Consider the following 27942-nt stretch of genomic DNA (forward strand, 5'->3'; position numbering starts at 1 on the left):
ATCAGTTTTGTCAGTGGCTCTCCTAATATCTGACCTTTTGCCGAATCCATCTCCTTTTACCCCATCCCCATTTCAAGCTAGCAGCATTGCAAATGAAGCAGAAACCCTGCTGCTTTAAGCTAATTTCCCTCCACTGACCACAGTCACCGCATAGGTTTCCCCTGAGGTCTTTAGCCACCACTTCTGAGCTCAGCAAAAATTATTACTACAAATGAGTGCCGCATTTTTGGGTCTTTTTTTTTTTCCTCCCATTTGAGACAGCGCAGCACCCTCTTCTGTACGAGGCAAACTCGTGGCTTGTTATTTCAAAACCATGCTGAACCCTTCAGCTGCTCCAGGTCAAGAGACCTGTCTGCCTCCACACCACCTCACAACATATATGGACCACACAAGGGGGTTGGGGTGCTCCTCCCTGGACACCTCATGTTCAAGGCCAAGCTTTAAACACTGCCAGCTAAAGGCAACCAAACGCACAGGAGCCCAGGATGAAGGCAGCTGAGCACATGAGCTTCTTCTCTTTCTGGGAAGAACCATGGTGTGTGAGGAACAAAGGGTTTCTTGTGGGAACATCATATATTTCTGTTCCAGGGCTGACAATCCCAGGGATGTGCTGTCACAGACATTCCCCTTCAAGAAAGAATAACCTCTTAAGAAAGGCACTTCCTTGCGTCCCCAGAAGCAGTTTTATTCTTGGAACAAAGTGCTTCCCTAGAGCATATTCTGGAGCCTCTGTGGAAGATTTGGGGTTGACATCTTCACTTGGCTTCATTGTCTTACAGGGGCAGGTAGATCATGCACTCTGTGGCCCCAAGGTGGAGCTGGTGTCCCAAAACCTGCTGTTCACTTGCTGCTGCTGGGCTCAGTCACATCCACATGGTCTTTTTACTAAAACGGTGTCTCAGCACAGACATATAACTCTTCTGGATCTGGGCTGTATCAGAATAAGAGAGCACTAATAGTCTGTCCAAGACACAACTGTCTGGGAGAAAAGCCTACCACCCCCTCAGTGGTCAGTGGGTCAGAGCTTCTTCCACCTCTGTTTTCAGTGTCCTGTCAAGCAGGCCGAAGCACCTTTGGTGTTACAGCAGTTGTGTCTCCATCAGTGGAAGAGGTACTGAATTAGCACACAGTAGTGTCCCAAATCGTCTTAGAGGGCTGCAAGGCCTTCACAACCACTAGGTCATTTCTAGACAAGATTGCCTTAGCTTTATCATGCCTCTACATCCATAGATTATCACAGCCACAGGTGTTTCTTTAGATGTCTGGATAACATGTACTGGCCCAGATGTCACTGTGGTGGAACACCCCATGCCAGCTCAGGCTGGATACAAGAAGGAACCGCTTTCTGAAGGAAGAGAGTGAGCCCTTGCAATAGGTTCCTTAAATCACTGCACATCTAATGCATGCTTTTGAACTGTCTACTGAAGGAGTGAACTGCAGGAGCTTTGCTTCCCTCTAGACCTGTCACATATTTATTGTATTGAATTACAAGTGTATTTTTCATGCCCTATTCACTTTCAGCACTGAGTGCAGCTTTGTTTTGCTCAGGACTCGCTTTGTTTGTATTTGGTCTTCAGAGTGGTACTGCCCAGCCTTGTGACATGTGCTACCACCATCACAGGCCATGCTGTGGCCCTGAACATTAACAGATATGTCGTGAGAGTGGTGGCAGTCATGTTTTAGTTCTGCTTTTCTTTATTCTGAAGAGTTTTGTATTGTTCAGGTTTATAACATTTTCAAATCAGGGCCTACCAGAAGCAGTGACACCTTGACTGAGGGCCATGCAGTTGCTGAGGAGTTCAACCTTCTCAATTCATCCTTTTGTTTTTCCTATTACCGGGTACCTTTTACACATTGTTCACAACTGGGATCTAACTTCTCTTCTGAACACTTGTCATATTATGGCTCCATTGGCAGCTGTGTAAACTCATGTTGCCACAGCAAAGCTTGCATGTTGTTTATCTACTTAGTGCTCTCTCAACGCTCTCATGTTTACATGGTGTGGAATAGAGCCGGAGGTATGACTGCTTTGTGCTCTAGCTCAGCCTCTGCTCAAGCAGGTGTGCACACAGTGGGTGTAAGAAACATGAGGACAAGACAAGGAGGAAGGGTCCCAAGGCCCTTGTCTATAGGTTGGAGGTGAATGCAGTATTGTTGAGGATCACTTTTAGAGGAGGTGATGAAGAGAGGTCAGGATTGGCCTACAACTCAGTGTCTACAGGTGGAGAACCCTTTCCAGGGAAAGGTACTCTTAGGACCAGTACAAGAGAACATCACACACACATGTAAAGAATACCTAGGGAAATGAAATAAACCTATACTTTATTCAGCTAAACCTATACTTTGTTTAGCTACCGCAGACAAAAGCATAGAGATAATTCTGCTTCAGAGAAGCTTGTGTCCAGTTAGCTTGGCAGAATAACTACAGAGTTTATGTGACACTGGGCAAGGCTGCTCCTTGGTAAGGCAGCTCTCAGGCCCAACTGCCACATTCCAGGCTGGAGAGGGTAGAGAAGGAACAGCAAGCACTTCTGTGATGCTGGCTGAGAGCAGGTCAGCAGCCTGATTTCCACCCATTCCTGGATGCAGGCATTCCAGATGCCTGTAAGCAGGTGTGTAGAGATACTTATGCAAATATGACCTTGGGCACGCTCATGTGGAAGGGACCTTAAAGATCATCAAGCTCCAACCTCCCTGCAACGGCTGGCTGCCTCCCACCAGCTCAGGCTGTCCAGGGCCCCAACCAGCCTGGCCTTGAATGCCTCCAGGGATGGGGCATCCACAGCATCTCTGGGCAGCAGTGCCAGTGCCTCACTTTCCTCTGAGTAATTTTTTTCTTAATATCTAACTGGAATTTCTCCTCTTTTAGTTTAAAGCCATTCCCCCTTATCCTATCACTGTCAGAATGTGTAAAAAGTCAGTGCCAGGAAAACAGTACCTTCGGAGGTGCTCTCCTCTGGATTGCACTGGCAGTATCTCCGGGAGAAGTGAATCAGCACACGCTCCCGCTCCTGTGTCTCTCCCATCAGTGGGAATGCTTTCAAGAATGTCCTGCAAAGAGAAAGTCATACTTAAGATGTCACGGATCAATCTGCTAGAAAGCATCCATGCTACAGGGAAAGATAGGAAGGGGGTCCTCATAGCAGCTAGGAAAGCCTCTGTCCTCTCCACAGCCCGCACCCAGGGGCCCTGCAGGTGCAGGCTATGGGGCTGACCCTGAGCTGTGCAGGGAAACGTTAGCTGAGGTAGGGTGTACCAGGCTCAGTGGCATCAGGATGGGTCGTCCATCCTAAGGGCAGAAGCTGCTCTCACTTGCTCTCAGTTTGTACAGAATAGGATTCCCAGAAAAGCTGCTCTCCACCATGGGGAAGCAGGTTGTGGGCACTCCTAGCAAAGCCCACTTTTGGTGGCAGTATGTTGTGCCAAATGTGACACCAAAGGAAAAATTAAATGATAACCTGTCCCTGCTCCTGTCCATGGGCAGTCTCTGTGGAGTCGGGAGGCCCAGAGAAACCCACCTGCTCTGCCCCAGCCAGCCCAGACATACGTGGGAGTGCCAAGAGTCCAGCTCACCTGAGTGCTTTGTCGAGGGTCAGGCCAGTGAAGTCAAAGAAGCTGAGATACTCCTCTGCTACCAACTTGCTAAATTCATTACTGTAATGAAAGAGGGAGTTGTCAGCCTTTTCATCAGAGAAGAAGACTCTGTTTAGTCCTCCTGCAATACTCCCACTCTCCACCCCGTGCTGGCTCCCATCCCACCCTCTCACCATAGCACCTCACGCTGTGTCTTTTTGCAATCACAATCTCAGACACCACGTGCCAGATGGATGCTCCTGGGGCGCTGGAGGAGTCAGGGTGCAGGAGTGCTCAGCTGAGATTCTGGCCCCACTCACCCCTGAGTGGTTTGCCAGGGCTGGAGGAGTACACGTGCAGTTTCTGAAGGATGCTTGGATACTTACCGCCTTTAAAGCCAGAATGGGTGGTGTTAAGTTCCTCTATCTGCACAGCACAGATAGCAGAACTGCAAGTGTGATGAATGACTGCTGGCAAGAACTTAGAGATGATCTCAATATGATCAGCCTTGCTCATATGTAATTCATTTTCCTTCTCCCCACAAAATGAAAAGCATACTAAGTGTTGCACATCCAGTTTCACTTCAGGACCTTCTAAAGGCTGAGCTCAGAGCTCACACTGCCTTTCCAACAGCACTGTTTTATCTTCCACTGTGAGGCAGATGCTGCAAAGCTTTGGGTAGGTGCTGTTTGGAAGCACAGCACATAGTGGAGTAACTTCTTCACTTGTCCTGCAGCTTCAAAGCAGGGTGATGTGAGAAGCCAAAGATGATCACGTCTGTGATGGAGATGTCACCACATCTTCACCCCTCTGCCAAAGAAACAGCAGAAACAAAGGAAGCCCCAGGCCGCCCTCTGGCTCTTGGCTCTAAGTCTGCAGAAGACCTCATGTGATGGCTGTGCAAGTGCTGGGTAATAGCCAATGTTCTCCCTTCCACAGGTCAAGTCCCACCTCACAAATGCAACTGTGGAAGAAAAGCTTCAATTCCTTCAGCCTAGGCAACTCTGCCAGATCTGCTGGGAATCTGGTTGGGCATTCCAGGCACTTCACACACACCAAGGACAGCCACGTGCTTCATCACAGGAGTAATCAACAGGGGAGAGGAGAACAAAACATCTGATTGATCTCACTTAAGGTTAAGCTGGACTTGAGGAGCTGGCCTTGTCCAAGGCTCCCTAAAACCAAAAGCCTACACTGGGACTATATCCTAACTTACATTCTTAACTGGGCCTACAGTCATGCAGGATGAAGGAGGTGGGAGATCCCTTTCACCACCCTCTCCCACCAGGCTCACTGCCCATCCTTCAGCTCACTGGGTCTTGCTGGTGACCAGGACTCACCAGCCCAGGATTCAGACAGCATGGTGAGCAGTGGTCTACGCCAGCTTCTGTTGCAACTGCATCTCCCCAGTCCATCGTGTCTTCCCATGTGCCTCCCTGGATCCCTCCCTGCTTGGAGAAGCTCTGGGCAGACTCAGATGCCAAAATGCATGCTCTTGAGGGACTAAGATAATTTCTACATTTAGGGTAAACATCACATAATGCTGTCAGCTGGAAATAAATTATTTGGTGATATCCAACCTCTGTTTCCTTGTCATCAAGCCTTTCATACTTGCTTGACAATGATGAACATATTGAGATTTTTGAGAAAATTGCCAGTATTTACAAGAAAAAAAGAAAAAAGAAAAAAAAAAAGGAGGTAAAATGAGCTGAAAAGTCGAAAAATGTGATTTTTACTTTTCAAACAACCCTCCTAGTTGGCCCACCTCCTACATGCAGCTTCTCTGAATGCATCACGTAAATGTACTCTATTCCCACAAATGCTGGCTGGTTTTACATGAGAAAGACCAGCTTAAAATACACCTATCTCCAACCTCCTTCATTTCCTGCTCCACAAATCCACCTGCCTGGTCCAAGAGCCTGCAGCTCTATCCAGGTCTCGTGCTGGGAAGTGTTCCAGCTGTCTAAAATTCAGCTGATCAAACTGAAAATTGCTTCTTTTTAATGGACATGTCATGTCCCAGCTGTGGGTCACCAAACAGCTCCTGCAGTGTGAGGATGGCAGGAACCAGCAACGGGGCACAATCAGATGCACCCCCATGCTAAAAGTTCATTTCCTGGAAGTTCCCCACTCAGCCAGCTGGCATAGAAGATTTGCAGGAAAGAAGGATGCTAGGCTTGAGGCAGCAGCAACCAGAGTTGCATCTGTTGCAAGAACCAAGAGAGAAGAACAAGCGTGCTGTCAGGGGATACAAAAAGCTCCTACAGAAGATCACTCATGAGCACCTTCCTTCCCAGGACAAAGTTGAATCATGGACCATATTTGCTAATGGAAGCCTGGGTATTTTCTGAGGGACAGTTGTGTCTTGCTAATCTGGATGGCAGTGAGCATTTCAAGGACATACAAAAAACAAGCAATGTTATACATGATCCAGGAGAAATATATGGGGAGTTGGTGTCCTCGCTCCCACTGGCACTGCAAAGTCATGATACTGCTGTGCTTGTTGCTTTGTTACTGTTCCTCTCTCTTTTACAAGTCACTGTATCTCTCCCACTTTCAAATAAACACTTCCACTTCCCTTCTGCTTTATCCTGGCAAACCTACCAGCTGAGGTAGCTTGGACATCTGGTGTGTACCTGACTCTCCATCCAACTCTTGTGGGCTCACACTGCCTGCACACACTGGGTCAGGATGCTCCCCAGACCAACCCGACCACAGATGTCTTTCTCATGGCCATACTCAGTGCTGCCTTGGTCCACTGCTTGGCCAGGCTGACTCTACACCAAAGACCACTTACTTTTTCCCAAGCTGTCGTGCCACATCACAGCGCTTGAACCCTTCAAGGTTGTAGAGTCGCTTGGCCAACCTCTTTGCAGCCTCACTGTCTGCCCTGCAGCCATTTGCTAAGGTGTCTGTGCTTCCCTGGTCAAGCTGTTCCGTGCTGCCCATGTCAGAGTCAGAGTCTGAGAGTGCATCTTTCAAGCTGGCATCACTACACAGAAACAAGAAACAATTCAAGGAGCAGCAGTGTGACTTGAAGAAACCCAACGACAATACCACATTTTGGTTTCTTCTTGTCCTAACCAAAAAATACAAAAAACACAACACATTTGTGAACTGGACGTTTGGCAAATCCTATTTCATTTCAGGTCAAAAATGTATTTTGATGCATTCCAAATAGTACAGTTTAATTTCAAACTAGTACGAAGAAGATGGAAGAGAAAATTAGTCCTTGCTAAGACATGAGGACATACCCATTCAAAGCAAGGAGACTCAACCCTTTTTTAAGGTTCCACTCCCCACATAGTATAGAAAGTTGTCCTGAATGGATACAGAGGTGCCCAAAGTGCAGATCCTTCTGGTCAGCGCTGTAGGGATACCAACCTCTTTTGGAGCTGCTGACACTCAGGAAACCTTTGGTATAGATGATATGTATTTAGGTTCAGATTATTTGCTGAGGGTGAGAAAACGCACCTGAACTTGTGCAAAGTGCTGAGGCTGGGCTGCCAGGACATCGTGCCGAGGCACCAGACCTGCTGTCACTTTTAGGCTGCTGCCCCCAGATGGCACTAAGGCCAGCCATTCCCACAGATGACACCCTAAGCATTCCACTGGCACCACGCAGGTGGGGCTGCATCCCTTTGTTATCATGCCGCAGGCCAGTTCTGGCACCTATTCACACATCTTTGGGCACTGTGACTCACAGAAGACCAATAGTTAGCTGGACATAATCTCATGCTCTGGCTCTCTCCTGGCCTTGCTGCCCACCACCTGGCTCCTGCACACACAGAACCACAGTGCAGCCGCCTGCTGCATCCTGGCTTGGAGCTGGCTCAGGTGACATCTCCACTAATGTCCTCCTCACTGCCTGCCAAGAGCTCCTGGGGAGGCCTCTACAGAGGTACCTAAGTGAAACCTTGAGGCTCACCCTGCATTTCAGAGCACGTTTACAAGTGTGCCTGGCTGATTGTTACCTGCCATGGACTTTGGCAGATGTCAGGCAGATAAGGCAGTAGTCTTCCTACAACAGTGCTGGCCTGCTGTAAGAGCAGGTGGGATTTGTAAGCAACCAAATCAATGCTGGTGCCCTCCAGAGCAAATGTGTGCACAAAGCGCTTGAGCCTTGGCTTTTCTTGGGCTCACAGTGTTCCTACAGGACCCAGCAGATCATGTTCATCCTTGGGTTCTGTGTTTGAGAACAGGAAAGACAGACACAGATCTGCTGAGGAATGGCTGATCTAGTGCCATGAGACCTTGGTCCTCGGCTGTGTTCTCAGCCTATGCATAAGAAAGTTTGTCCTGTGGGTGTTTTGTCTCTCTGCCAAGACAACACATGATTGCAGGCACAAAGGGAAAAAAGCATCTCCACCCGTTATGTCCTATGAGCCTTGCTTCAGGGCTGGGACCCCGTAAGACAAAGACCTCTTTACCTCAGGAATTCACAGCCTGCCCTACCTGATGGAGTTAATGATCTTAGTGGCGTCTTCCTCTGAACCTTCCACATGGAACCCATTTGGGATATTCTTCAAGGACAACCGGCTCAGCACATTCTCTGACCTGCTACTGGTAATTGAGTGCCTGAGAGGGCTCCCAAAATCCACCTCTGCTGGTTTTGCTGCTGCCTGCTCTTGCTTATCAGCAACCATGTGGTGAGGGGATTCTCTCTGCTGGGCCACCAGTTTCTGCTCCAAGAGCTCTGGGCTTTCCTTGACCCGCTGCTGGATCAATGGGGTGAGTGGGGCCTCAAAACTGACACAGCTGTCTGTCTCGTCTGTAAGAGAGAGGACGTCCAGAGAGTCCAAGCTGCTGTAGTATGTGCCCTTCATAAGGTCAGACTCAACGATCTTCTCAAAGGTCGAGCTGAACCCATCCCTGATGTCTTTGAATTGAAAATGTTCCTTGTCGTCCTCACTGCAGCTCAGCTTGGCATCTCCAGCAGCAAACCTAGACAAGAAGAGAAAATGTAGGAAAAAATGGTCAAGGAATTGCTTGTACTGTTCAACTTGGAGCTAGAGGGAAGGAGAAGAGGTAGGAATGGATGCTGCAATCACAGGTCCTTGGGAGTTCTCTGTGGTATAACCTAATTGCTTCCCAGTTTTATTATAAGCTACAGAGCTGAAGAAGACAGAGCTTTACAGTGAGCCCCCCCAAGGACCCAGTTATTTATGGTCGTGCCCCAGCAAAAAGCCAGAGCTCTGAACTGGAGACTTTGGTGCCTCACACTTGCAGCTGGACCAATTGACAGAATTGAATTAATCTAAGGGTTCCCTCTCTCTTCAAGTGCTCCAATTCTGGCAGCATCAAAAACACGGAAGACATTAAAGATTCAGATCAATTCATATAACTGCATGTTGGCAGCAAATATCCTTTTGTAGCAGAGAAAAAAACAGAAGCCGTTAGGGAGCAATTCTTATGCTCTATCTTCAGCCTTTTGTCTTAGACAAGATACCCTAGAAGAGCAGGGCACCGCAGGGCACTCTGCACTGAGAGGGATGTCCACAGGGATGGAGCCCAGGCAGGGGAGTCTCTGTGCTGCTTTACAGGCATGTGGCACAGCATTAGCAGCATGACAGAGGCTGCAAAATTTACCAGCCTGCAAGGTTAGCTTCTGGGTAAGCAACTCCCAGCTATCCTGGCTTTCAGTGCAGGGACATCAATTCCAGGGCACATCCCAATACAATCACACAGGGAGAATTCAGCTGGGCCAAACCCAGCAAAACCTGCTGGGAGCCCTGAGGAGATGGGAGGGCTCAGTCCCTCCTGGAACAGCCAGTACCAGCAGGCCAGGAAGTGGGCTGGGAGCTGGAAAGGGACTGGGATAGGATACAGCCTGGGCAGCCAGCCCCAATGGCCCAAAGGGGTATTCCATGCTCAAGTCCATGCTCAGCAAAAGCCTTGTGGGGGTGGTCTCTGAAAGTCACTACTGATTAGGGACTGGCTGGGCATTGATCTGGTTTTGATCTGATTGCTTTTGCATCACTTTATTTTTCTTCTTTCCTTCTGTTATCAATAGCTAATGTATTATATTAATCTCTTCTTCAAGAGATTTTTTCATCATATTTTTTCCCCTGTTCCTCTGTGAAGGGGGAGTGAGAGCAGCGTGGCACCCATCAGTGTGACATGGACGTGGCCTCACTGTGCAGCAGAATACATTTCCCTGAGATGAACTCTGGGGGTGGATCAGGGATGAGCAAATTTCCCATGCCAGTGAGTGAGATGCTGTACCCATGCATGCCCAAGCCCAGCTGCTGAAAGCAATGTTTTCTATCATGTGTCAGTGACAGCCCTGCAGAACATGAAACCTCCACATCACCTGGAGCAGAATTGGAAATGGGTCCAGGGAGGTGGTGGCTCCAGCACAGAGGAAGGAAACCACTTGTGGCCTAATTATGACAGAGCCACGAGAGTCTCCCACAGTCTGGACACTTCTCGATGCTCTTTACAAAACAGCTCAATCTTTCTAGGCAGGGAACTGAGGCACACACCATATAGAATTGCTTGTACCAAAATAAGGACAGGCAGGGGAATAGAGCCCTATCTCCAGCAGCAGAAATCAGAGAACAGGGAAAGCAAATGTCTGCCCCCACAGCCAGCCCCATTCCTTCAGTTCCCAGCTGCAGCAGCTTAAGGATGCCCTGATCTAGAGGCATGCAGCCCAATTTGTCCAACAGACACAGGCTCCCTGCTTTCAAGGCGGGGATGTACCCCTGGACATCACTGCTATGCTTGGCAGATGCTTACTGGAGCCCCAAAACCCTCCAGCTCTGCTTGTACCATTTCAGAGTCTCGGGTACATACTTTCTTCTCACAGGGCAGAAAGGATTTGTCTGTATTTCTACTGCAGAGCTAAGCAAGCAGCAAGGAGGGAAGGTTGCTTCTTGAGCAAAGAGCAGGTCAATGAGGAGGCAAGGAAAGAATCTGGTCTTCCTTTTCCCCAGCAGGTCCATCCTAGAAAACACACTGCAATCAAAGCAATTGCAATCATTTCCAATTTGTTGATTTTTCCTCTACTTCTAAACATGTCACCAGGATCTACTCACCAGGTGAGATTTTTAGCTCAACTAAGACCCTTTCAGATGGAACAAATCCAGCTACCAGCTCAGAGTGGCTGAAGGTGGCAGGGGCAGCCTGGTCCCCTATGCTCTGGCCATACCCACCACCCCTATGCTCTGGCCACCCTGGAAAGGATTTCCCTAGGGAACTGGCTTGTACCCAAAACCTGCTGCTACTTCCAAGCAAGATGTCATTTATTCCCACTCATTTATCATTTGATCACTTGGGGGAATGGTAAAGTATCTACAGAAAGGCCAAGACATTCTGTTTTGATACCTTTCAAAACAGAAGAACCCTCAGTACAGTGCAAAAATCGTTTTTTTTGTCAAGCATTTTTTGTCAATGCACTACCAACAACGAGAATGGCTGGGAATGGAAGGAGCCTTCTCATCGCTGATTCAAGGAAATGTTCTATCTTTCTTCTTCATTCAGGAGGCAGATACCTCACTCAATCTCAGTGTTCCTTCTATGATCACATTACTCACTCTGGTCACAAAAACCGTTCCAAATGTGGACACTGCCCATTTCACCAAGATCCTCTCCCTCACTGTGTTCAAGGCATGGCTGGAGGACCTGTGAAATTGGCAGCTGAGAGAGGGGTAGCACTGCATAGGGTACCCATGTGCCTGGACCTCAGGATCCTGAGCAAGCCCGAAATGAAGAGGAATGTATAGTGTCCTCCCCCAAAATTCACAGCACTGCACCTCTCACCATGTGGCTAGACAGGGCTGATCCAGAAATGATGCAGCAAACACACAAATGTATGCTACATCCATGGTGTTACAAACCAGGTCAGATGGGAAAATCATGATGTTTCTTTTTGGCCTTGCAATCAACAGGCGAGAGGAGCACAGCCCTGAATTTACTGGTCTGAAGAAACCACCATAGTGTTATCCCTTCTGGGAAAGCTTGGCTCTCTGCAGTGCCTCGGGCAGAGTGGGAGATCACTGCAGAACTTGGTGGCCCCATGACCTTGTCACCAAGGGGAACACACCTGTTTGGGAACTACTGCTGTCATTTCTGAAGAGCAGCTGGTTCTGCTGGGCATCATGGGGTACCCCATTCTGGGAGGTGATGCTCACGTGGATCATCCTCCAACAACCTCATCAGCATGGGCAGTGAGAGCTCAGCAGTTAACACAAGCACTAATTCCAGGCAGAACAATGGGACCTGGCATCCTTCTACATAGAGAAATCCTTAAGGTCATCCCCCTTGTTTTCTACAGCCAGTGCACTTACAGATCCAGACACGGAAGACAGCAGGAATTCTGCCAAAGGTGATTTCCTCACCCCAAGAACCAAACACCCAAGGACAGCCATAGCGTGAGAGGGTGGACAGTGAGCAGAGAACCAGTGCAAGGAGGGAAGACTGCAGTGACAGAGTTGCACATACCCCTGCTGTGACAGCAAGGTGTGAGAACAAGTCAGCTTCCAGACTTCTCTCCTGCTGTCTGCAAGAAAACTGCACACCGAGGAAGGATCTGCACGAGGGGACAGCCTCCTGCTTTTAACATGCCAGGGCCACAGCTGTCAGAGAGGGGAGGACAAATCGGCACTGTCACATTTCTTACTTCTCAGTGTTCCAAGAGGCTGAGGAACCCAAAGTGGGTGCTGTGAAGTGGCCACTCCATGCGGCCTTCCACTCCCCATGCTGCTGGGTGCCTGCTCAGCTGCCTGGTGAGCTGTGGCAGAAACAGGCAGTGCCTGCAGAGCAGCGAGCAGGGCAGAGCCACCTGAAGAGCACAGCCACCTGAAGGGCACTGCAAGGAGGGACACAGCCATGCACAGCTCACACTCCACATCTGAGAGCTGACAGGCTTGGACTAACAGGTTCTCATGTCCTCTGACAATTCCTCTCTGCTGCCTGTGCTGTTAGAGCTGCTGTTTGCAAAATAAACTCTGGGGCTGCAATGGCTAAAGGCTGATACAAATATGTAGCTTCAAATAACATCCTGCTTCCAGGAGCTCAGGGCTTTAAGAAGAGTGCCACCCAGACCGCCAGAGCTGGCCACACAGCAAGCCAGATGCTGGCTGCAGCTCCAGGTCTCTTCATTCTCAGCTCTGCTTAACTTCCCAGATCCATCCACCTCGGCAGGGCCTGTGTGCAGAAAAAACCTTCTCCCTCCATGAACCAGGAGAAACTTTTAAAACTCTACCTCTCTGTAGCAGGAAGGATTTTACAGCTTTAACTGCACCATGCGGTGGGGACCCATTGCCCAACTCCTTGTAACAGTGCCCACGTATTTTCCAGCTCCGTGTTTATTCCCTGAGCCCAAACTCCTATAGCAGGCACCACAGCCAGAAGAGCTGTGTCCCTGGAAACGCCCTGCTGAAGGCTGTGTGCGGCAGAGGGCAGAGAGCAGGGCAGGAGCTGCAGCAAGGGACAGCTCAGCGGACGCTGACAAGCCTCCAGCACCCACAGCCACAAGCTCATCACACCCGTCCCTGCATGGTCCCAAGGAAGACCCTCCTCGGGGGAGTGTGAGCAGGCTTCCTACAGCTTAGAGCAGCCCAGGGGCAGCCACCTGCATCTGATTCAACCATGCCGGACCGGGAGGGAGATAAGGTAAGACCTCGCTTGTGAGTGAGCACAGCACAGCCTCCCCACAGGGAGGCACTTAAGTATTACACAGCAGGGAAGGCAATTGCTTTACTTAACTAAGGAGCCATATATTTATTTGCACTGTAATCACAAGCTTCTGTGTATTGAAGTAGCACTGTATCTAATTGCCTGTGCTGCTTTTCTCAGTCATCTCTGAAATGCTGTTTTATTGCTTATGGCAAGGCATGCTGAGCTATGCACTCAGTTATTACTGCCACTGAACCGCACTGGATTTTTATGCATTGAGTTGTTTATATTTCACTTCTCACTGGTTAATTAGTTGTAATAAAGTAGAACCTCGTTTGCTGTGTTGGTGGAGCCATCAGAGAAGGACGTGGTGGCAGCCAGGACTTTCTTGCCTATGCGCTGTGGGCTTTCTGCAAAGTTTTCTAAAACTTTGTTTAATGCAATGTGAAATGCATGATGGCTGTACGCTGCCATGGGAAAAAATGCATGCACAAAGGCAGCAGTCCCAAACCTGCAGGCACCAAGCGCATCTTACAAGCCAAAGGTGGGGATTTCCTATTTACCAGCTTGACATTTTAATGGGGTTGAAAGCAGAGAACGTCATTCACTAGTGAAGCTCTGTCTGACTACAGAGATGCAACTTCCTGAGATCAGCAGGGCCCATGCTGGGGGCTTCTGGCAAGCTGGCAGACCTCTAGCCAAAACAGCCAGAAGGAGTGGAACAGGGCTTTGACAAACAGCGTGCTGGCTTGCCAATGGGATAGACCAGAAAGAGGGGCAAAAGGGATTCAGCAAGTGCAAACTGCAGCACAAGCACAAAAGCTTTGGCTTTATTTCCTTGAATGGGGAAATGGAGAAACAATAGAGAAACAACAGAGGATGACTATGAATTCTACAGTGCCTCAGTCCGTCTGTCAGCTTTGTGACTCATGACCCACGCTCACTACGCAATACAAGTGCAGCAGGCAGCTGCACTTGTCCATGGTCCAGAAGGACCGTGCTGGTTTTGGCCCAGCCATCCAATGGATAGGTGGTCAAAGTACCAAGGAGCCTGAACGCACTCAGCTGATTCCTGGAGAACATGTAGTTTCCCAGATTTCAGTTGCATTCCTGAAGTTTTCCAGCTGCCCTTTTGCCTTCAAGTATATATAGTATGTGACTTGTCCCTGTGCATTCAGCTGCCCAGAATACTTATTTACTATCCAAGTCCATGTGTTCAGAGCACAAGATCATGGTCAGCTCATGCAGAGTGCAGTCAAATTGCATCGGCTCCAAATGTTCAGCCTGCCACTTCTCCCAGTTCATGCCCCACTACCTTAAAATAATTGCACTTCCAGTGATTGCACCAGCATTCACTGACCACTCATAGCTTCCTTCTGAAATCACTGTCTGCTGGGGAGCCACAGACCAAGCAGCATTCCCTTGTAGCACAGTGACTTGCAGACATCCAAGAGCTGACAGAATAGCTCACAGGACTTGTGGAACCTGTGTGGAGGTGAGCTCCCCAGGCTCTCCAGACATCAGCAGATGCAGATAGAAGCAGCCTGCCTTGGACACCTATTCCTCTTTAATACCTTCAGCTGTGACTGTTGAAACAGAGTTGCTGCTTCTTGCTGGTGCTGTTGGTAAAGCAAACCACCAGTTTGCTGCTGGGGAGCCTGCTAACTGCTACAGATGCAATGAATTAGGGATGCCTGCCATCAGCCCACATGCTGCGCAGCTTCCCAGCACCGCTAACACTCTTGGCCGTGCTCCAGACAGTGCTCTGAGCCAATGGCTCAGCCTGAAGCCTGCACACTCAGGAGGTGATTCAAATGCCCCTCTTTGCCATCGTGTCCCTGTTACACCTTCTCATCTTAGAAGGCCATGCTCCTCTGCTCTTCTCCAGCCCTGTCCTGCTTGTGGTATCTCTCCCATCTTGGGGTAGAAGATATGTGCAGGCAAGGCCGTAAGATACACAGTGACCATCAACCTTGGGCAGCTACAATACGGCTCCCGGGTGGTTTGTGGTCTACGTTCCTCTCGCAGGAATGCCATGGGAAGCAGCCCACCTCAATCCAGTGACCACCCTGCAGACTGCAGGGCGCTGTGAAGTCTCAGGCACTTGCAGAAGCTCCTCCATGAGGCTGAGTCCCTGCTCAGTGTCCCGCAGCCGGGAAAGCTCTCCCAAGAAATCAGGCTGCCAGTAGGGAGGACACAGGTGGGGGGAGACCATAGTTTATCTCAGGTACTTGAGAACAAGACAACAGGCACGTCTCTGGGCTGCTGAGCTGCCACCCATCCAGCTGCAGAGTACAAGGTCTGGGAGGGGACTACCTGCCACAGACCTTCAGGCAGGAAGTTGACCCCAGTTCCTTCAATTCTACTGCAAATTTGGGGCATGCCTGTAAAAAGCCCATTGTAGGCTCTTCTACACCTAGCCTCATGCACTGGTGAAAGCTACCTGAACCAGGAGGACCTAAACCATAGGAGGACTGTAGAGCTGGGACAGCAGCAGGGCACAGTCCCCGCTGCGAAGGTGCGGTCCTGCCTGGCTGGCGGGCACTGAGGGCTCTTCAGGAGGCCCTCTCCTCCGCTTGGCCATTGCCACCCAGCAGCAAGGAGCATGCTGTGTGCTGGTGCCCATGTCTCCTAACCCGTCTGCAGTGGCTTCAAGCACACACACAGCTGCTGGAGCATCAGTGAGGAGGTGCACCTGGGCTGAGGCACGGTGAGCCCCCAGCTTCACCACGTCACCCCACTACACAGCACTTCCCACTGTCCTGCTCACCTCCCAGCATCCAAAATCACGCTCATCCCAGATGCAGTAACACATCCACCCCCTTGCTGCACGTACAAAGTAGAAACTGAGCTATCCTTGTGCCACCCGGGCCCTGGCAGCACCAACTGCAAGAGCAGTGTGGGGACCAAAGCTCAGTGCCCTGCCCTCCCTTATTAACAACATGCTCCTCTGGATGCAAAGCTGTATCCTGCTGGCCATGGATTGCCAGAATTAGCCACGCTGCCAGGGACTCCCAGGGCACCCCAGGCTTCCCATGGCTGCAGGCTGCCGTGCCTACCCTGCCCAGATACCTCAGCTATCTCAGTAAACTCTGCCTGAAGTGCTGCAGCTGCAGCTCTAATCACAAGTGGGACACTCCCAAAAGTCATCACTCTCCCTGAGAGATTCCTAAGCCTTTTTCTTCGCCTTAGCACATCTGGGACAGACACTGGCTTAAATCACAGACTTTCTGCATTTGCAATAGGGAAAGAAGCCCAGAGCAGGAGAGTGAAAAGACACAGTCAGCCATGAGAGCAGCTGCAGCTTTTTAAAGTGATGAGTTACACAGGGAGGAGTGGAACTCAGACCAAGGAGGACTGGGAAACAGCACACATAAGCCAGCACCGAGCTAGAGCTATGGCAGCTTCGCACTCACCCGAGCTGCTCCTCCGGCTCATCAGCACTCAGTGCTCCCGCGGAGCCCAGGAAGCCATGCAGGAGCACCTTGCTGAGGGCTTGGCTCCGTGCCTGCGGCCCAGGGGAGCCCTCCTCTCCAGAATCCACGCTGCCAGGGCTGGGCACGCTGCCGTCCGGCGGCTGCAACCTCACTTCCTCCCCGCCTGCACCGAGCTCCACGTCCACGCCGTTGGTCAGTGCCAGCTCTTTGCAGCCTTCGCTGTTACTCGTGGCATGCACCTCCTGTTCCCACTCGCCTGTCGAGGCCGCCAGATGTTGGTCCCCATGGTGCTCCTCATCGGCTGATGGGCTGGGCTCAGCGTCATCCAGGGGGCTGGCTCTCCCGCTGGCAGGCTCTGCAGGCTGGCCAAGCTGCTCGTCCCCATCGCTGTGGGCTTGCACAGTAGGCTGTGAGCCTGAGGAATGCAGCTCGCTGCGGGCTGCCACAGACAACGGAAAGTGCCTGCTCTCACTCATATTCTGCTTGTTCTCCTGGCACTTGCGGGCTCCCTCCCCGCGATCAGCTCAGGCGCGGCACTACCTACAATAGAAAAGACCCCACATCACCAGAGCCCCGTGGATCAAACAGTGCGGGCTTGGCCATGGCAGCTCAGTGGGGTGACAGCCAATGCCACAGCTGGGGTGGCAGGAGTGGGGAGGAAAATATACACCCTCCAGGAGAAAAGCAGAGAGGGTTCATATTTGGGTTTACTGCTTGTAAGAATGAGTGCTTGTAACCCAGCACTGAGACTGGAGAAGAAAATCTGCCCTCGAGGTCCTGGGCCACCAAGGACCCAGGCATCCCCTCCTCCTCTCTGCCCCCAGAGCTCCACACACCCCAGCCTTAAACACAGGCTGGGGAAAGGAATGTGGCCCCACTGCTTCTCCTATGCCGGTTACCAGGGTACTGCCCCCTGAAAGCTGGCACCTGTGTGATGGCACTGGGGAAAGAGGAGACAGGTGTGGGTTTTTTGTTTGTTTGTTTGTTTGTTTGTTTTTTAACACTTTTAAGTACCTGTGATGTGCCAACCTGTGTGATTCTCCCTGCTGACTCACATCTCCAAGCAGCTTCTTCCCTTCCAGAGTAACACTTTCCCTGGTATGCAAGTACTGCTGAAGTATTTACCAGCTAAGGCTCTGGCAAAAGTGTCCCTTCTGAATATGTCATGAGATGCCCTCTTTAGGGCAAGGGAAGGATACTACACTGCACCACAAGTGGCTTTTCAGTAAGAAGGGGCTGTACTGGCAAACATGCCCATTGATGCAAAGTCTTGCAAGCAGCATCCTCAGCCATGGGCAGCAGCCCTACGCTGTTGTGCAAGCACTGTGAGCCCTACAGCTGAAATCCAGTGATCACAGTGCCAGCAGAAATTCTCTTTTCTGGAAGCCAGTGTTTCTGTATGGCATTTGGGCTGAGGCATAACAGCCAATTTAAAACACGGCGATTTAAAACTGTGTCTGCCTTCACCTGAGAAGGAAGCATACCCAACTGGTTACAGCAAGCAGATGGGAACCCTGGCTTCTTCCCTTGGTTCTGGTCCTACCTCACGTCACACACAGATCTTAAATCCCTGCCTCAGCTTCTTCTCTGCAAACCACAGATAACAGCACATCTGAGAAGCTGTAAGGGTGCCCAGACATTGGGAATGGGCTCTGCTTGCTAAGCTGCAGTTCTCATTAGCAGTAAAGTCATCGCTTGTTTAATGCAGGGTCCTACAAGTTCTTGGTACCAAGATGTGCCTCTGCTCTCACTACCCCTGAACAGGTCTATGGAGGCCATGGCAATGTCAGTGGCCCATCCTCTGCCACTGGTTCCTCTGTGCCTGGGAAAGGAGCAAGGGAGAGGAGAGGTTTGGACCCAGACTCACTGGGCATGGGCAGAGCTGTGCAGATATGTGCTGAGCTAAGTGGGACAGATCTCACTGGGAACCCTAGCCCCTTCTGACTGTGCCTAGGGAAAAGCCCAGCCGAGATGGAGCACTCAGGCCCTCCCTGTGTCCAGTTCACATCTGCTGAGAGATGAGGTGGACTGAGGAGGTCATAGGCCATTGCTGAGTGGGTTTGGGGAGAAATTCTCCTCCAGCTGCTCATCCCGCAGATGTGGGATGGGGCAGATGCCATGCAGGCAGGTTTACCTCTTCTCCGTGCGCATCCGTGTGCATCCCCTGCTGTCACAGAGCTCGCAGCATCCTCGCACTAGGTGCAGCCAGGCACTTGGACAGATGCACGACCCTGCAAGCAATAACAGACCAAAGAGCATGAAACACAGAGAGGAGAACCCCATCAACCTGCTGCACTGCCGCTGCTCCATGCCAGGTGGCTTCCCAGCCCCATCCCATGCCTGAACTGCCCATTCTTTGCAAAGCACTGCTAGTGCTCTTCCTTCTGCACACATTGGTCCTCCCCGGCTTTCAGCTGTGGCAATGCAGCAGCTGAATGCAACAAGAAACCTTACGGAGGCCTTCTGACTTCATTCCTTCTCCAGCCTTCCTTTCTGTACACTGGCAGCAGAACCAAGCCAATGCAATGTCTGTGAGCAATTTACCTGCAAAACTATCAAGACTCCCCTGAATATGACTGCACTGTAATTTGGAGTAAGCCTGAAAATGTAACATGAGCTGAATGTTGACACTTTTCCATAGGGAAGGCATAATACTCAACACAGAGCCAATATTCAAATCTTTGGAGAAACCTTTCCAGGAAAGCTCTGCTGGTCTTTTTCTTGATGTGAGCTGAATAATGTAGTTTTAAGTCTACATTTTTAAAACCAGCCAAGGAGTTTTGGGCTGAAATTTCCCATCTCCCTTCTTCCACTGCAGTAACTTCAGCAGGAACACTGCTGATACCACCCAAGCTAAATTCCAGTCCAATAACGAAAGCTTGGCACAGCTATAAGCAACCAGAAAACAGGAAGCTAAATACGGTTAGGAGACAGGGCTAAGAAGAAATGTTGGCAGTCCTTAGTAAATGTGAAGTCTCATTCTTCCCTCCTAGCTTTAATCCAATTCCTAATGTCAATAAATCAATATTTCTGTTATGCATAAGCTACTGCATTACGCTTACTCTGCGTTGCCCTCTGTGAAGTCTAAGTGGGACGTTTATGCTCTGGAAGAAGGACTGAGCAGTCAGTAGTTAAACTCCAAGGCGTGCTCTTCCTTGGCACTGGAGAAGCCAGGGGAAGATGCATGCTCAGCCAGGAAGGCATCAGCTCCCAGCTTCCAGCACACCGGTCTGAGCAAAGCCAGCAGTCTCTCGCAGCCTCCTGATCCCTCCGAGATGTGGACCCATATGCTGTGGCACACACAGGTGGATGGAGGCTGTCCTGTGCAGCTGAAGTTCTTAGGCAAGCTGAGTGTGTATCGACTCAGGACAGATTACTCAGCAACTCGCTAGCTACTAGATCTATGCTCATGGTGACAGTTCCTTGAAGCATGCCCAGAAGCCCCAGAGGAACAGCTGGGATGTAATGAGTTACCCAGCTGCCTTGTACTGAATACAGGCAGTATCTGGTCAAGCTCTGTGCAGGAGGGGCTGGAAGGTGACATGTGAGTTCCCACCAATGGACCTTCACATGACCATGAGCCTTGCCCTTCCTGCAGCCTCAGGCATGCCCTCGAGTGACTGCTGCCCTCCTCGTCCCACAGGTAGGGCGAGCATCCCATGTGTGTCCACTGCTTCCAGCCTCCAGAAAACATAATGTAGGTTAGCGTACAAAAAAAAAGCTGGGAAAAGAGAATGAGCTGGTAGATGCCCTGCCTGGGACTACTCACACCGATGGCTGTGGTGGCTCTGCTGAGTAAGCTCCAGGTCCATGATTTGTACCAGCCCAGCTCTGTAAGGCCCACATAAGCAGAATGGCATGGATTTGTGATTGGAAAGAGGCTGTGACTCCTGTAGGAAAGGCTAGGGCCACTGACTTGCAGGCTCTGCCTTTGGGTCCTGCCCGGCCACTGGACCATGAGCGGATAAGGGCAGAGCTGGCTGCTGAAGGACAGCAGAAATGTCTCACCCATGCTGCTGATGGGCCTTAAAGGCTTGCTCCTGAGTGCTTGTGTGGTGAGTGTGATGGGGCTCCCAGGAAGCAATTATACACAGTTGGTCTTGAGGCATTCACTCACAGTCATCTGCACTCACTGGCCTATGTGGGGCAACGGGACCAGCAAAACCAGGCTGGCACCCACAGCAGGAAAGCACCGGTCCCAAAGAATCTGGGCAGAGATGAAGTAAAGTCTGCTCTGATTCTGTGAGAGGTTGGAAGCCACACAGTGGCTCTTTCAGGGACTGGCTCTGGAAGCCTCCCAGCTTTTGTTGAAGCTGAATGGCTGGTGGAAAATGATTAATTTTAAATTTTCTTTCCTGCATTAGGAACTGGAAAGGCTCCCACTTCAGTTTGTGTAACTGCTTGGCTGCTGTGACAAGGAACGCTCAGAGAAGAACCCTGCTGCTTGTTGGAGCACCAGCTCTCCCTTGAGCTGAGCTGGGCTGCTCCCTGCTGCAGCCTTGCTTTGTCCCAGTGCTTCAGATCTTGCTCCCTTGGGCTTAGCAGAGACAGGGCAGCAGGTCCATCAGGAGGGCTGTGCTCTCACCCTGGTTCCAAGGAGAGGGTGGGAGGTACGGGGACAGCGCGGAGGAAGATCCATTCTGTGTGCCTCTTGTGGTGTTGGAGGTAAAGGAGGAAGTAAGCAGATGCCAAGCATGTTGGACAACTTCAGTCAAGACCAGAAGGTGAGGGGGGATGGCAGGAAGGGGAGGAGGTGGCAAGGCAGGCTGCTTGCTCCCAGAATGGTGGGGTGCAGACTCTGGGGGAAGGAGGGCACTGGGACTTTGCCAGCAGCTGCTAAGTTTGAAAGATGCAGGACAGAGCATGACTGGCCCTTCTGGGGTTCCGGGAAACACCCGGAACATCTCCTTGCTCTGCTGGACCTACAAGGGTGTCAGTACCTGGAAGGGGCACTGGGAGCCCCAGACAGATGTCAGTTCTGCAGGCTATGGCCCGGCCCAGCTTTTCTACTGGTGCCCTGTGGTGTGAGCTGCCACAAGGAGAAAGACAGAAGGTGTCTGTGCAGCCGGTCAGGTGACACCAGCCGCCTGGCCTTGTGAATCCATGCTGATATCTGGAGGCACATGTAATCTTCATGATCACCATCTTGTAGATGTCCTTCTTGCACTGTGACGTCCAAAAGCAGACATGGTGATCAGATGTGGTCTCACAAGCTCTGAACAGAGAGAAAGACTCTTCCCTCGATCTACTGGCTGCACCTTGGCTACCACAACCCCAGGCACACTTGGCCTTTGGTGACACAGAGGCACACAGCTGACATGGTGGTTTTCAGCAGACCACCAGTCAGACCCCAGCCCATGCCAGTACCTGGCATTCCTCCAGCAAACTGCAATTGTCTCTGTTAAATTTCACAAGATTCCCTCTGGACTTTCTTCCTGTATTCTTCTTAACTCTTCCTGAGGTTTTTGCTGCTGGCCAGCCAGAGGTGGGATGCTGGCCTTCAGCTGGCTCCAGGCCTTGCTGTGAGCCAAGGCATAGGCACAGGGCAGGAGAGAGCTGGGACATGGCTGCAGCCACTGGCACGTAGAGAGATGAAAGCAGACAATGCCTATAGGGGTCTCATGAAACAGAGGATACTTCACGTGACTTCTTACTTGTGAGTGACAAAGAGCCTCCAGGATCTCTGTCACTCAGACTGGGAGGAAGTTTCTTCCTGACCACAATCTCAGAGACTACACTGCGACCCAGTTGATTTAACTTAGTGCCTTTGGACAAAACTCACTGAGCAAGGCTGAGGGAGCTTCTGACAGCCTGAAAAGCCCCAACATGTATTTACCAGTGTCCCATCTTCAACTCAGAACCACAGAATAGTTAGGATCAGAAGGGACCTCTGGGTCCATCTGCTATAATCCCCACTCAAGCAGAGCCACCCAGAACAGGTACCCAGGACCACATCCAGGCAGCTTCTGAAGATCTCCAAAGAGACCCCACAATCTCCCTGGGCAACCTGTGCCAACATTCCATCATCTGCACAGTACAAAAGAGTTTCCTGATGTTCAGATGGAACCTCTTGTATTCCAGTTTGTATCCACTACCCCTTGTCCTGGCCCTGGGCACTGCTGAAAATAGCATGGCTCCTTCCTCTTTGCAGCCTCCCTTCATCAACAAGATCCACCCCCTCTTCTCCACCTCCTCTTCTCCGGGCTGAGTAATCCCAGGGCCTGAAGAGACTCAAAAACAACTACAGCCTTACAGTGCTGCAGAGGTTCCCCAAAGACTGGGGGGAACAGTTCCTTCAACCTGTGAAAACCCCACAGGATGGGACGCGCTCAGTGCAGTGTGAATGCAGCAGGGCCACCTGAGAACGCCCCCAAGGAGCATCTCAGGAGCTCTGTCCTCTGAACTTGTCACACTCTCACACTGCCAGGTTAAGAACCTGTAACTCCAATCTTCAGGCTCTTACCCAGTTATTTTCAGCTTCTGGGCCCAACGCACCTTCCTCCGCTGACCACCATGGAATGCAGATCTCTGTAGCACTCTTTGTGCCCTGGGAACCTGTCCCACCCCTCTGTAAAGTGGCTGCAGATTTCCCTTCCATCCTCTTTCAGTGAGAGTGAAGATAGTTTTTAGGCAGCAGCTCTGAGGGTGGGAAGAGGAACAGGTCATAGAGTGATAGAATATCCTCTTTTGAAATACATTTCCCCTCTGCTATGCCTGTACTTTGCCTTCTTCCCTTACAATACTGATGACAATAAAAAACTTACAATTTTCATTGTGAAAATCCTCATTTCTTTCTCCCACAGGCTGAGTTTGTTTGTACGGGATTTTCAGGACCTCAATCACATCAGCTCTCAGCCCTTCATTCCCAGACTGCCATCCCAGACTTCTTAGCCTGTTCTCCTAAGGCAGCTCCCCCACCCCCTGGAACACTTCGGTTCTCTTTCTCTGGATTTTCTCTATTATCTCTATTAAAATTCCAAGAGCACCAAGGCAATGTAGTGAATCCCAGATGTGGGCATACCGAAGACCTATAGAGGAGCAAACCGATGCCCTCACCTGGGCTGGAGGAAAACCTGGCTCAGCGAGGAAAGGTGAGCACTGGCTGCTGCTCGTCTTACAGTTCACAGTCCCCCGGGTACTGATGGTCACTGCACATCGGCAATATACTATCCCAGAGGTTTCCATGCATCACTGTCAGTTGAAACTACAGATCCCATATCCTTCAGTTCCAACATAGAAAAGAGGCCATGGATAAAACATATTCCACAGACTAAAATAAACCAGCTACATGCTAAAAAAAGAGCCTTTGGGTAATCAGAAATCACTGTGCGTGGAACATACTTCTTGAAGCCAAATCCTAGAGCTCTTTATTTTGAATTTTTATTAGAGCCTGCAGAGCAATTAGTACACATTCAGATCCAAATGACTCTTGCAAAACTTTGTGTTGGGGAAACAATGGCAGTTTTTTTGCTTAGAGAAAACAATAAAACTAAGTCTTTAAACTCTTAACAGCTTTCCTGTTTGCACTATTTTGCAGTTACTTGAAGGGGAAAAATACAGGCACATACTTACTGTTTTTCCTTACATTCCCCTCTCTGTACCAACAGCTTGGCTACACACCGATCCTCCCTGCAGCATGTGTGATGCTAACCTGCGTGTCCTTTCCAGAAGGGAGCTGATGAACACAGACCTGAACATCCCTACTCCAGGCAGCATGTTGCATCTGCAGCATTTCTGCAGTGTGCTCCTTTGCACTCCTTTACAAACCTGCACAGTACTGCTGGGACTCACTGGAATCTTCCCATGGCTCTGAGAGGTGGTCCCAGTACCTCCAACCCTGCATTATTCAAGACAGGAATTTTCATATGATGCTTCCAGCCATGCCTTAACCTTTTGTGGCTCGGAATGGCAGAGTTCCTCAGCTCAGCTCAGCTTAGAGCTGGCTTCATCCTCACTTCTGCCTAGTTGCTCAGGTACTCATTTTCTCTTGCTGGACTGAGAGTTTTATAGTTCAGATAGCTGTGAAGTAGGCTTCTATCCTGGTTGTCTACAGCTTTTATTACAAAACAGGCTGTGAGGTCTTCTCACTCACTTCTGTGCAGCACTGTAATTGAATGTATTAAATCCCAGCTTTGCCTATGGCCCCAGTTACCTTCCATAAGTCTCCAAGAGCAGGAACTGCTTCTCATAACCCATAAATGAAAACAGCCTTTTTAACCATCTTTTTTCAACCCTTTTCTTTGATCTTCCTTCCCCACATTCTCACAGCATCCAAAATAATAAAACAGGGCTGGCAGCTGACTTAGACCAAGTGAGGGAATTCCTTCCATCCCATCTATGCTGAACCTACACAGTGGCTCACTGCACGGCCTTAGCAAGATTTTTAGGAGATACGTTCACTGTGTTGGAGCCTGGCTGGGGAGCAGCTCTGTGGAAAGAGACATGCGGTTCCTGGTGCATAAGCAGCTCAATATGTGTGAACTGCTGCAGCCAGTGGGATCCTTGGTTCCATCAGCAAGGGTATCCACCTGCAGAGATAAGGAAGCCAATATTCCACTCTTCTCAGCACTTGTCAGGATACATCTAGAAGACTGTTCCAGTGTCTAAAGGGTGGCTACAAAGATGGAGACTCCCTTTTTACAAGGAGATATGTGAAAAATCATAGGATCATAACGGTGGGAAAAGACGTCTAGGGTGGAGATTCTCCTCTTGCTGTTAATATACTTGTAAAAGTATATTTAATTATTTTTAATAATGATGGCCAGATTAATTTCTTGCTGGGCTTTTGCCTTTCTGATTTTCTCTCTGCATATCCTGGTGACATCCCTGTACTCTTCCCAAGTTGCCTGCCCTTCTTCCAAAGGTGATCAATTCTCTTTTTCCCAGAGTCTCAGCAAAGGCTCCCTCTTCAGTCAGGCCGGTCTTCTTCCCCACCAACCCATCCTATGGCACATGGGGACAGGCTGTTCCTGTGCCTTTAAGAATTCCTTCTTGGAGAATGCCCAGACTTCCTGCACCCCTGTGTACCTCAGGACTGACCCCCAAGGAACTCTCCCAACCAACTTCCTCAGCAGCTCAAAGTCTGCCCTCCAGAAGTCCAAGGCAGCAATTTTGCTGACCACCATCCTGACTTCACTGAGAAATGAGAACTCAATCATTTCATGGTCACTCTCCCCAAGACAGCTTTTGACCACGTCTCACACCAGTCCTCCTCTGTAAACAGCATATCTGCCTCCCCTGGTAGGCTCTCTTACCAGCTGTGTCAGGAAGTTATCTTCCATGTGCTCCAGGAACCTCTGAGACAAGGGGCGATGGGTACAAGTTGCCCTGTGAGAGATTCTAGTTGGACATGAAGAATCTTCTTTTACTGTGAGATCAATCAATCCCTGGAGTAACTTCCCCAAGGATGTGGTAGATTTTCCAACACTGGTGATTTTTAGTGTTTGCTAGACAAAACATTACACAACTTTGCCTAGGCCCTCCTCTTGCTGTGGAAGCTTGGACCAGATGGCCTTGAGGCCCCTTCCAAGCTGGACTTTTCAATGATTCTGTGCACATTTCCAGACATCTCAAACAATATGCCCTGCCATTCTGGACCACCTCTAGAAAAAAAGGAATAATCTTCACCCTCTTATGATGAGGATAAATAGGTTCTTTTGGCAGAGAAGAACACCTCTTGTTCTGCCTAGCAGAGATGCAGCCCTGGCTTCCAAAGGTCTCTGTGCTGTATCAGGAGTATACTCTTCACACCAACGCTGCTCAGGAATCTGCAGCCACAGCAACACACTGCTTCAGCACCCATATGCTGGAGAATCATGTCTAGACAACTGGTCCAAGACTCTTGGATGCCACTGAGTTGCCAACATGTCAACTTGGTTGACCTGCATTTCCAGGTGGCCTCTAAACCAAGAGCATCAGTAGATCCTGTCTGACAAACCTGACTTCATTCCACGACAAGGTGACCCGCTTAGTGGATGAGGGTAAGGCTGTCAATGTGGTCTACCTGGACTTCAGTAAGGCCTTTGATACTGTACACTACAGCATTCTTGTGGAGAAGCTGGCTGCCCATGGTTTGGATGGGCGTACGTTCCACTGGGTAAAACACTGGCTGGATGGCCAGGCCCAAAGAGTTGTGGTCAATGGAGTTAAATTTAGTTGGCAGCCGGTCGTGGTGTCCCCCAGGGCTCGGTACTGGGGCCATTTCTATTTAACATCTTTATTAATGATCTTGATGAGGGGATTGAGCACACACACAGTAAGTTTGCAGAGGGCACCAAGTTGGGAGGGAATGTTGATCTGCCTTAGGGGAGAAGGGCACCATAGAGGGACCTGGGTAGACGGGATCGGTGGGCCAAGGTTAACTGTATGAGTTTCAATAGGGCCAAGTGTCGGGTCCTGCATTTTGGTCACAACAACCCCAGGCAACCCTACAGGCTTGGGGAAGAGTGGCTGGAAAGCTGCCTGATGGAAAGGGACCTTGGGGTACTGATGAATATGAGCCAGCAGTGTGCCCAGGTGGCCAAGAAGGCCAATGGCATCCAGGCTTGTAACAGGAACGGTGTGGTGAGCAGGACTAGGGAAGTCATCCTGCCCCTGTACTCGGCATTGGCAAGGCCTCACCTCAAGTGCTGTGTTCAGTTTTGGGCACCTCAGTACAGAAAGGACATGGAGGTGCCGGAGCAAGTCCAGAGAAGGGCAACAAGGCTGGGGAAGGGCTTGGAGAATGTGCCCTATGAGGAGAGACTGAAGGAACTGGGGCTGTTTAGTCTGGGGAAAAGGAGGCTGAGGGGAGACCTCATTGCTCTCTTCCAATATCTGAAAGGTGCTCACAGCAGAGCGGGGTTGGTCTCTTCTCACTGCTGACAGGTGACAGGACGAGGGGAAATGGCCTCAAGTTGCGCCAGGGTAAGTTTAGGTTGGATATCAGGAAAAGCTTCTATACAGAAAGGGTTGCACTGGAATGGGATCCCCAGGGAGGTGGTTGAGTCACCATCCCTGGATGTGTTTAACAACCGTCTGGAGGTGGTGCTCAGGGACATGATTTAGTGGAGGGATGTTAGTTAGGGTAGGATGGTTAGATCATGGTTGGACTCGATGATCTTTAAGGTCTTTTCCAACCTGAGTGATTCTATTCTATTCTAGTCTAGTCTAATCTATTCTAATGCATTCATGGCAAGACAGCACGTCTTAGCTCCCGAAGACGTTTAGGCCCAGAAGACATCAAGTCTATAAGAGACTGTTGGAAGAGGCCAGGAGAGTGTCCAGATAGAACTAAGCCCTCCAACTAACTTCATCAAGCAAGGCCTACAGT

General features: G+C 50.2%; 1 protein-coding gene across 4 annotated transcripts in view; it reads right to left on the bottom strand.

Moving 5' to 3' along the window:
• PSD2 (pleckstrin and Sec7 domain containing 2) overlaps positions 1-27942 on the bottom strand; it is a 73337-nt gene that overhangs the window by 25768 nt on the left and 19627 nt on the right. For 2 of the 4 annotated variants that reach the window (XM_003642040.6, XM_004944743.5), the window contains exons 2-7: positions 18766-18862; positions 16611-17171; positions 8029-8517; positions 6371-6565; positions 3574-3654; positions 2939-3051 (exon numbers count right to left, since the gene is read on the bottom strand). In XM_003642040.6, the coding sequence (XP_003642088.2) occupies positions 2939-3051; positions 3574-3654; positions 6371-6565; positions 8029-8517; positions 16611-17107 (1375 nt within the window). In that variant the 5' untranslated portion in view covers positions 17108-17171; positions 18766-18862. Of the gene's footprint in view, positions 1-2938; positions 3052-3573; positions 3655-6370; positions 6566-8028; positions 8518-16610; positions 17172-18765; positions 18863-23094; positions 23114-27942 lie in introns of those variants that run through there. The other 2 variants (XM_040647038.1, XM_040647039.2) reach the window with 2 other exon arrangements.

The sequence above is a fragment of the Gallus gallus genome, chromosome 13, assembly GCF_016699485.2.
Source record: "Gallus gallus isolate bGalGal1 chromosome 13, bGalGal1.mat.broiler.GRCg7b, whole genome shotgun sequence".
NCBI classification, from domain to species: domain Eukaryota; kingdom Metazoa; phylum Chordata; class Aves; order Galliformes; family Phasianidae; genus Gallus; species Gallus gallus.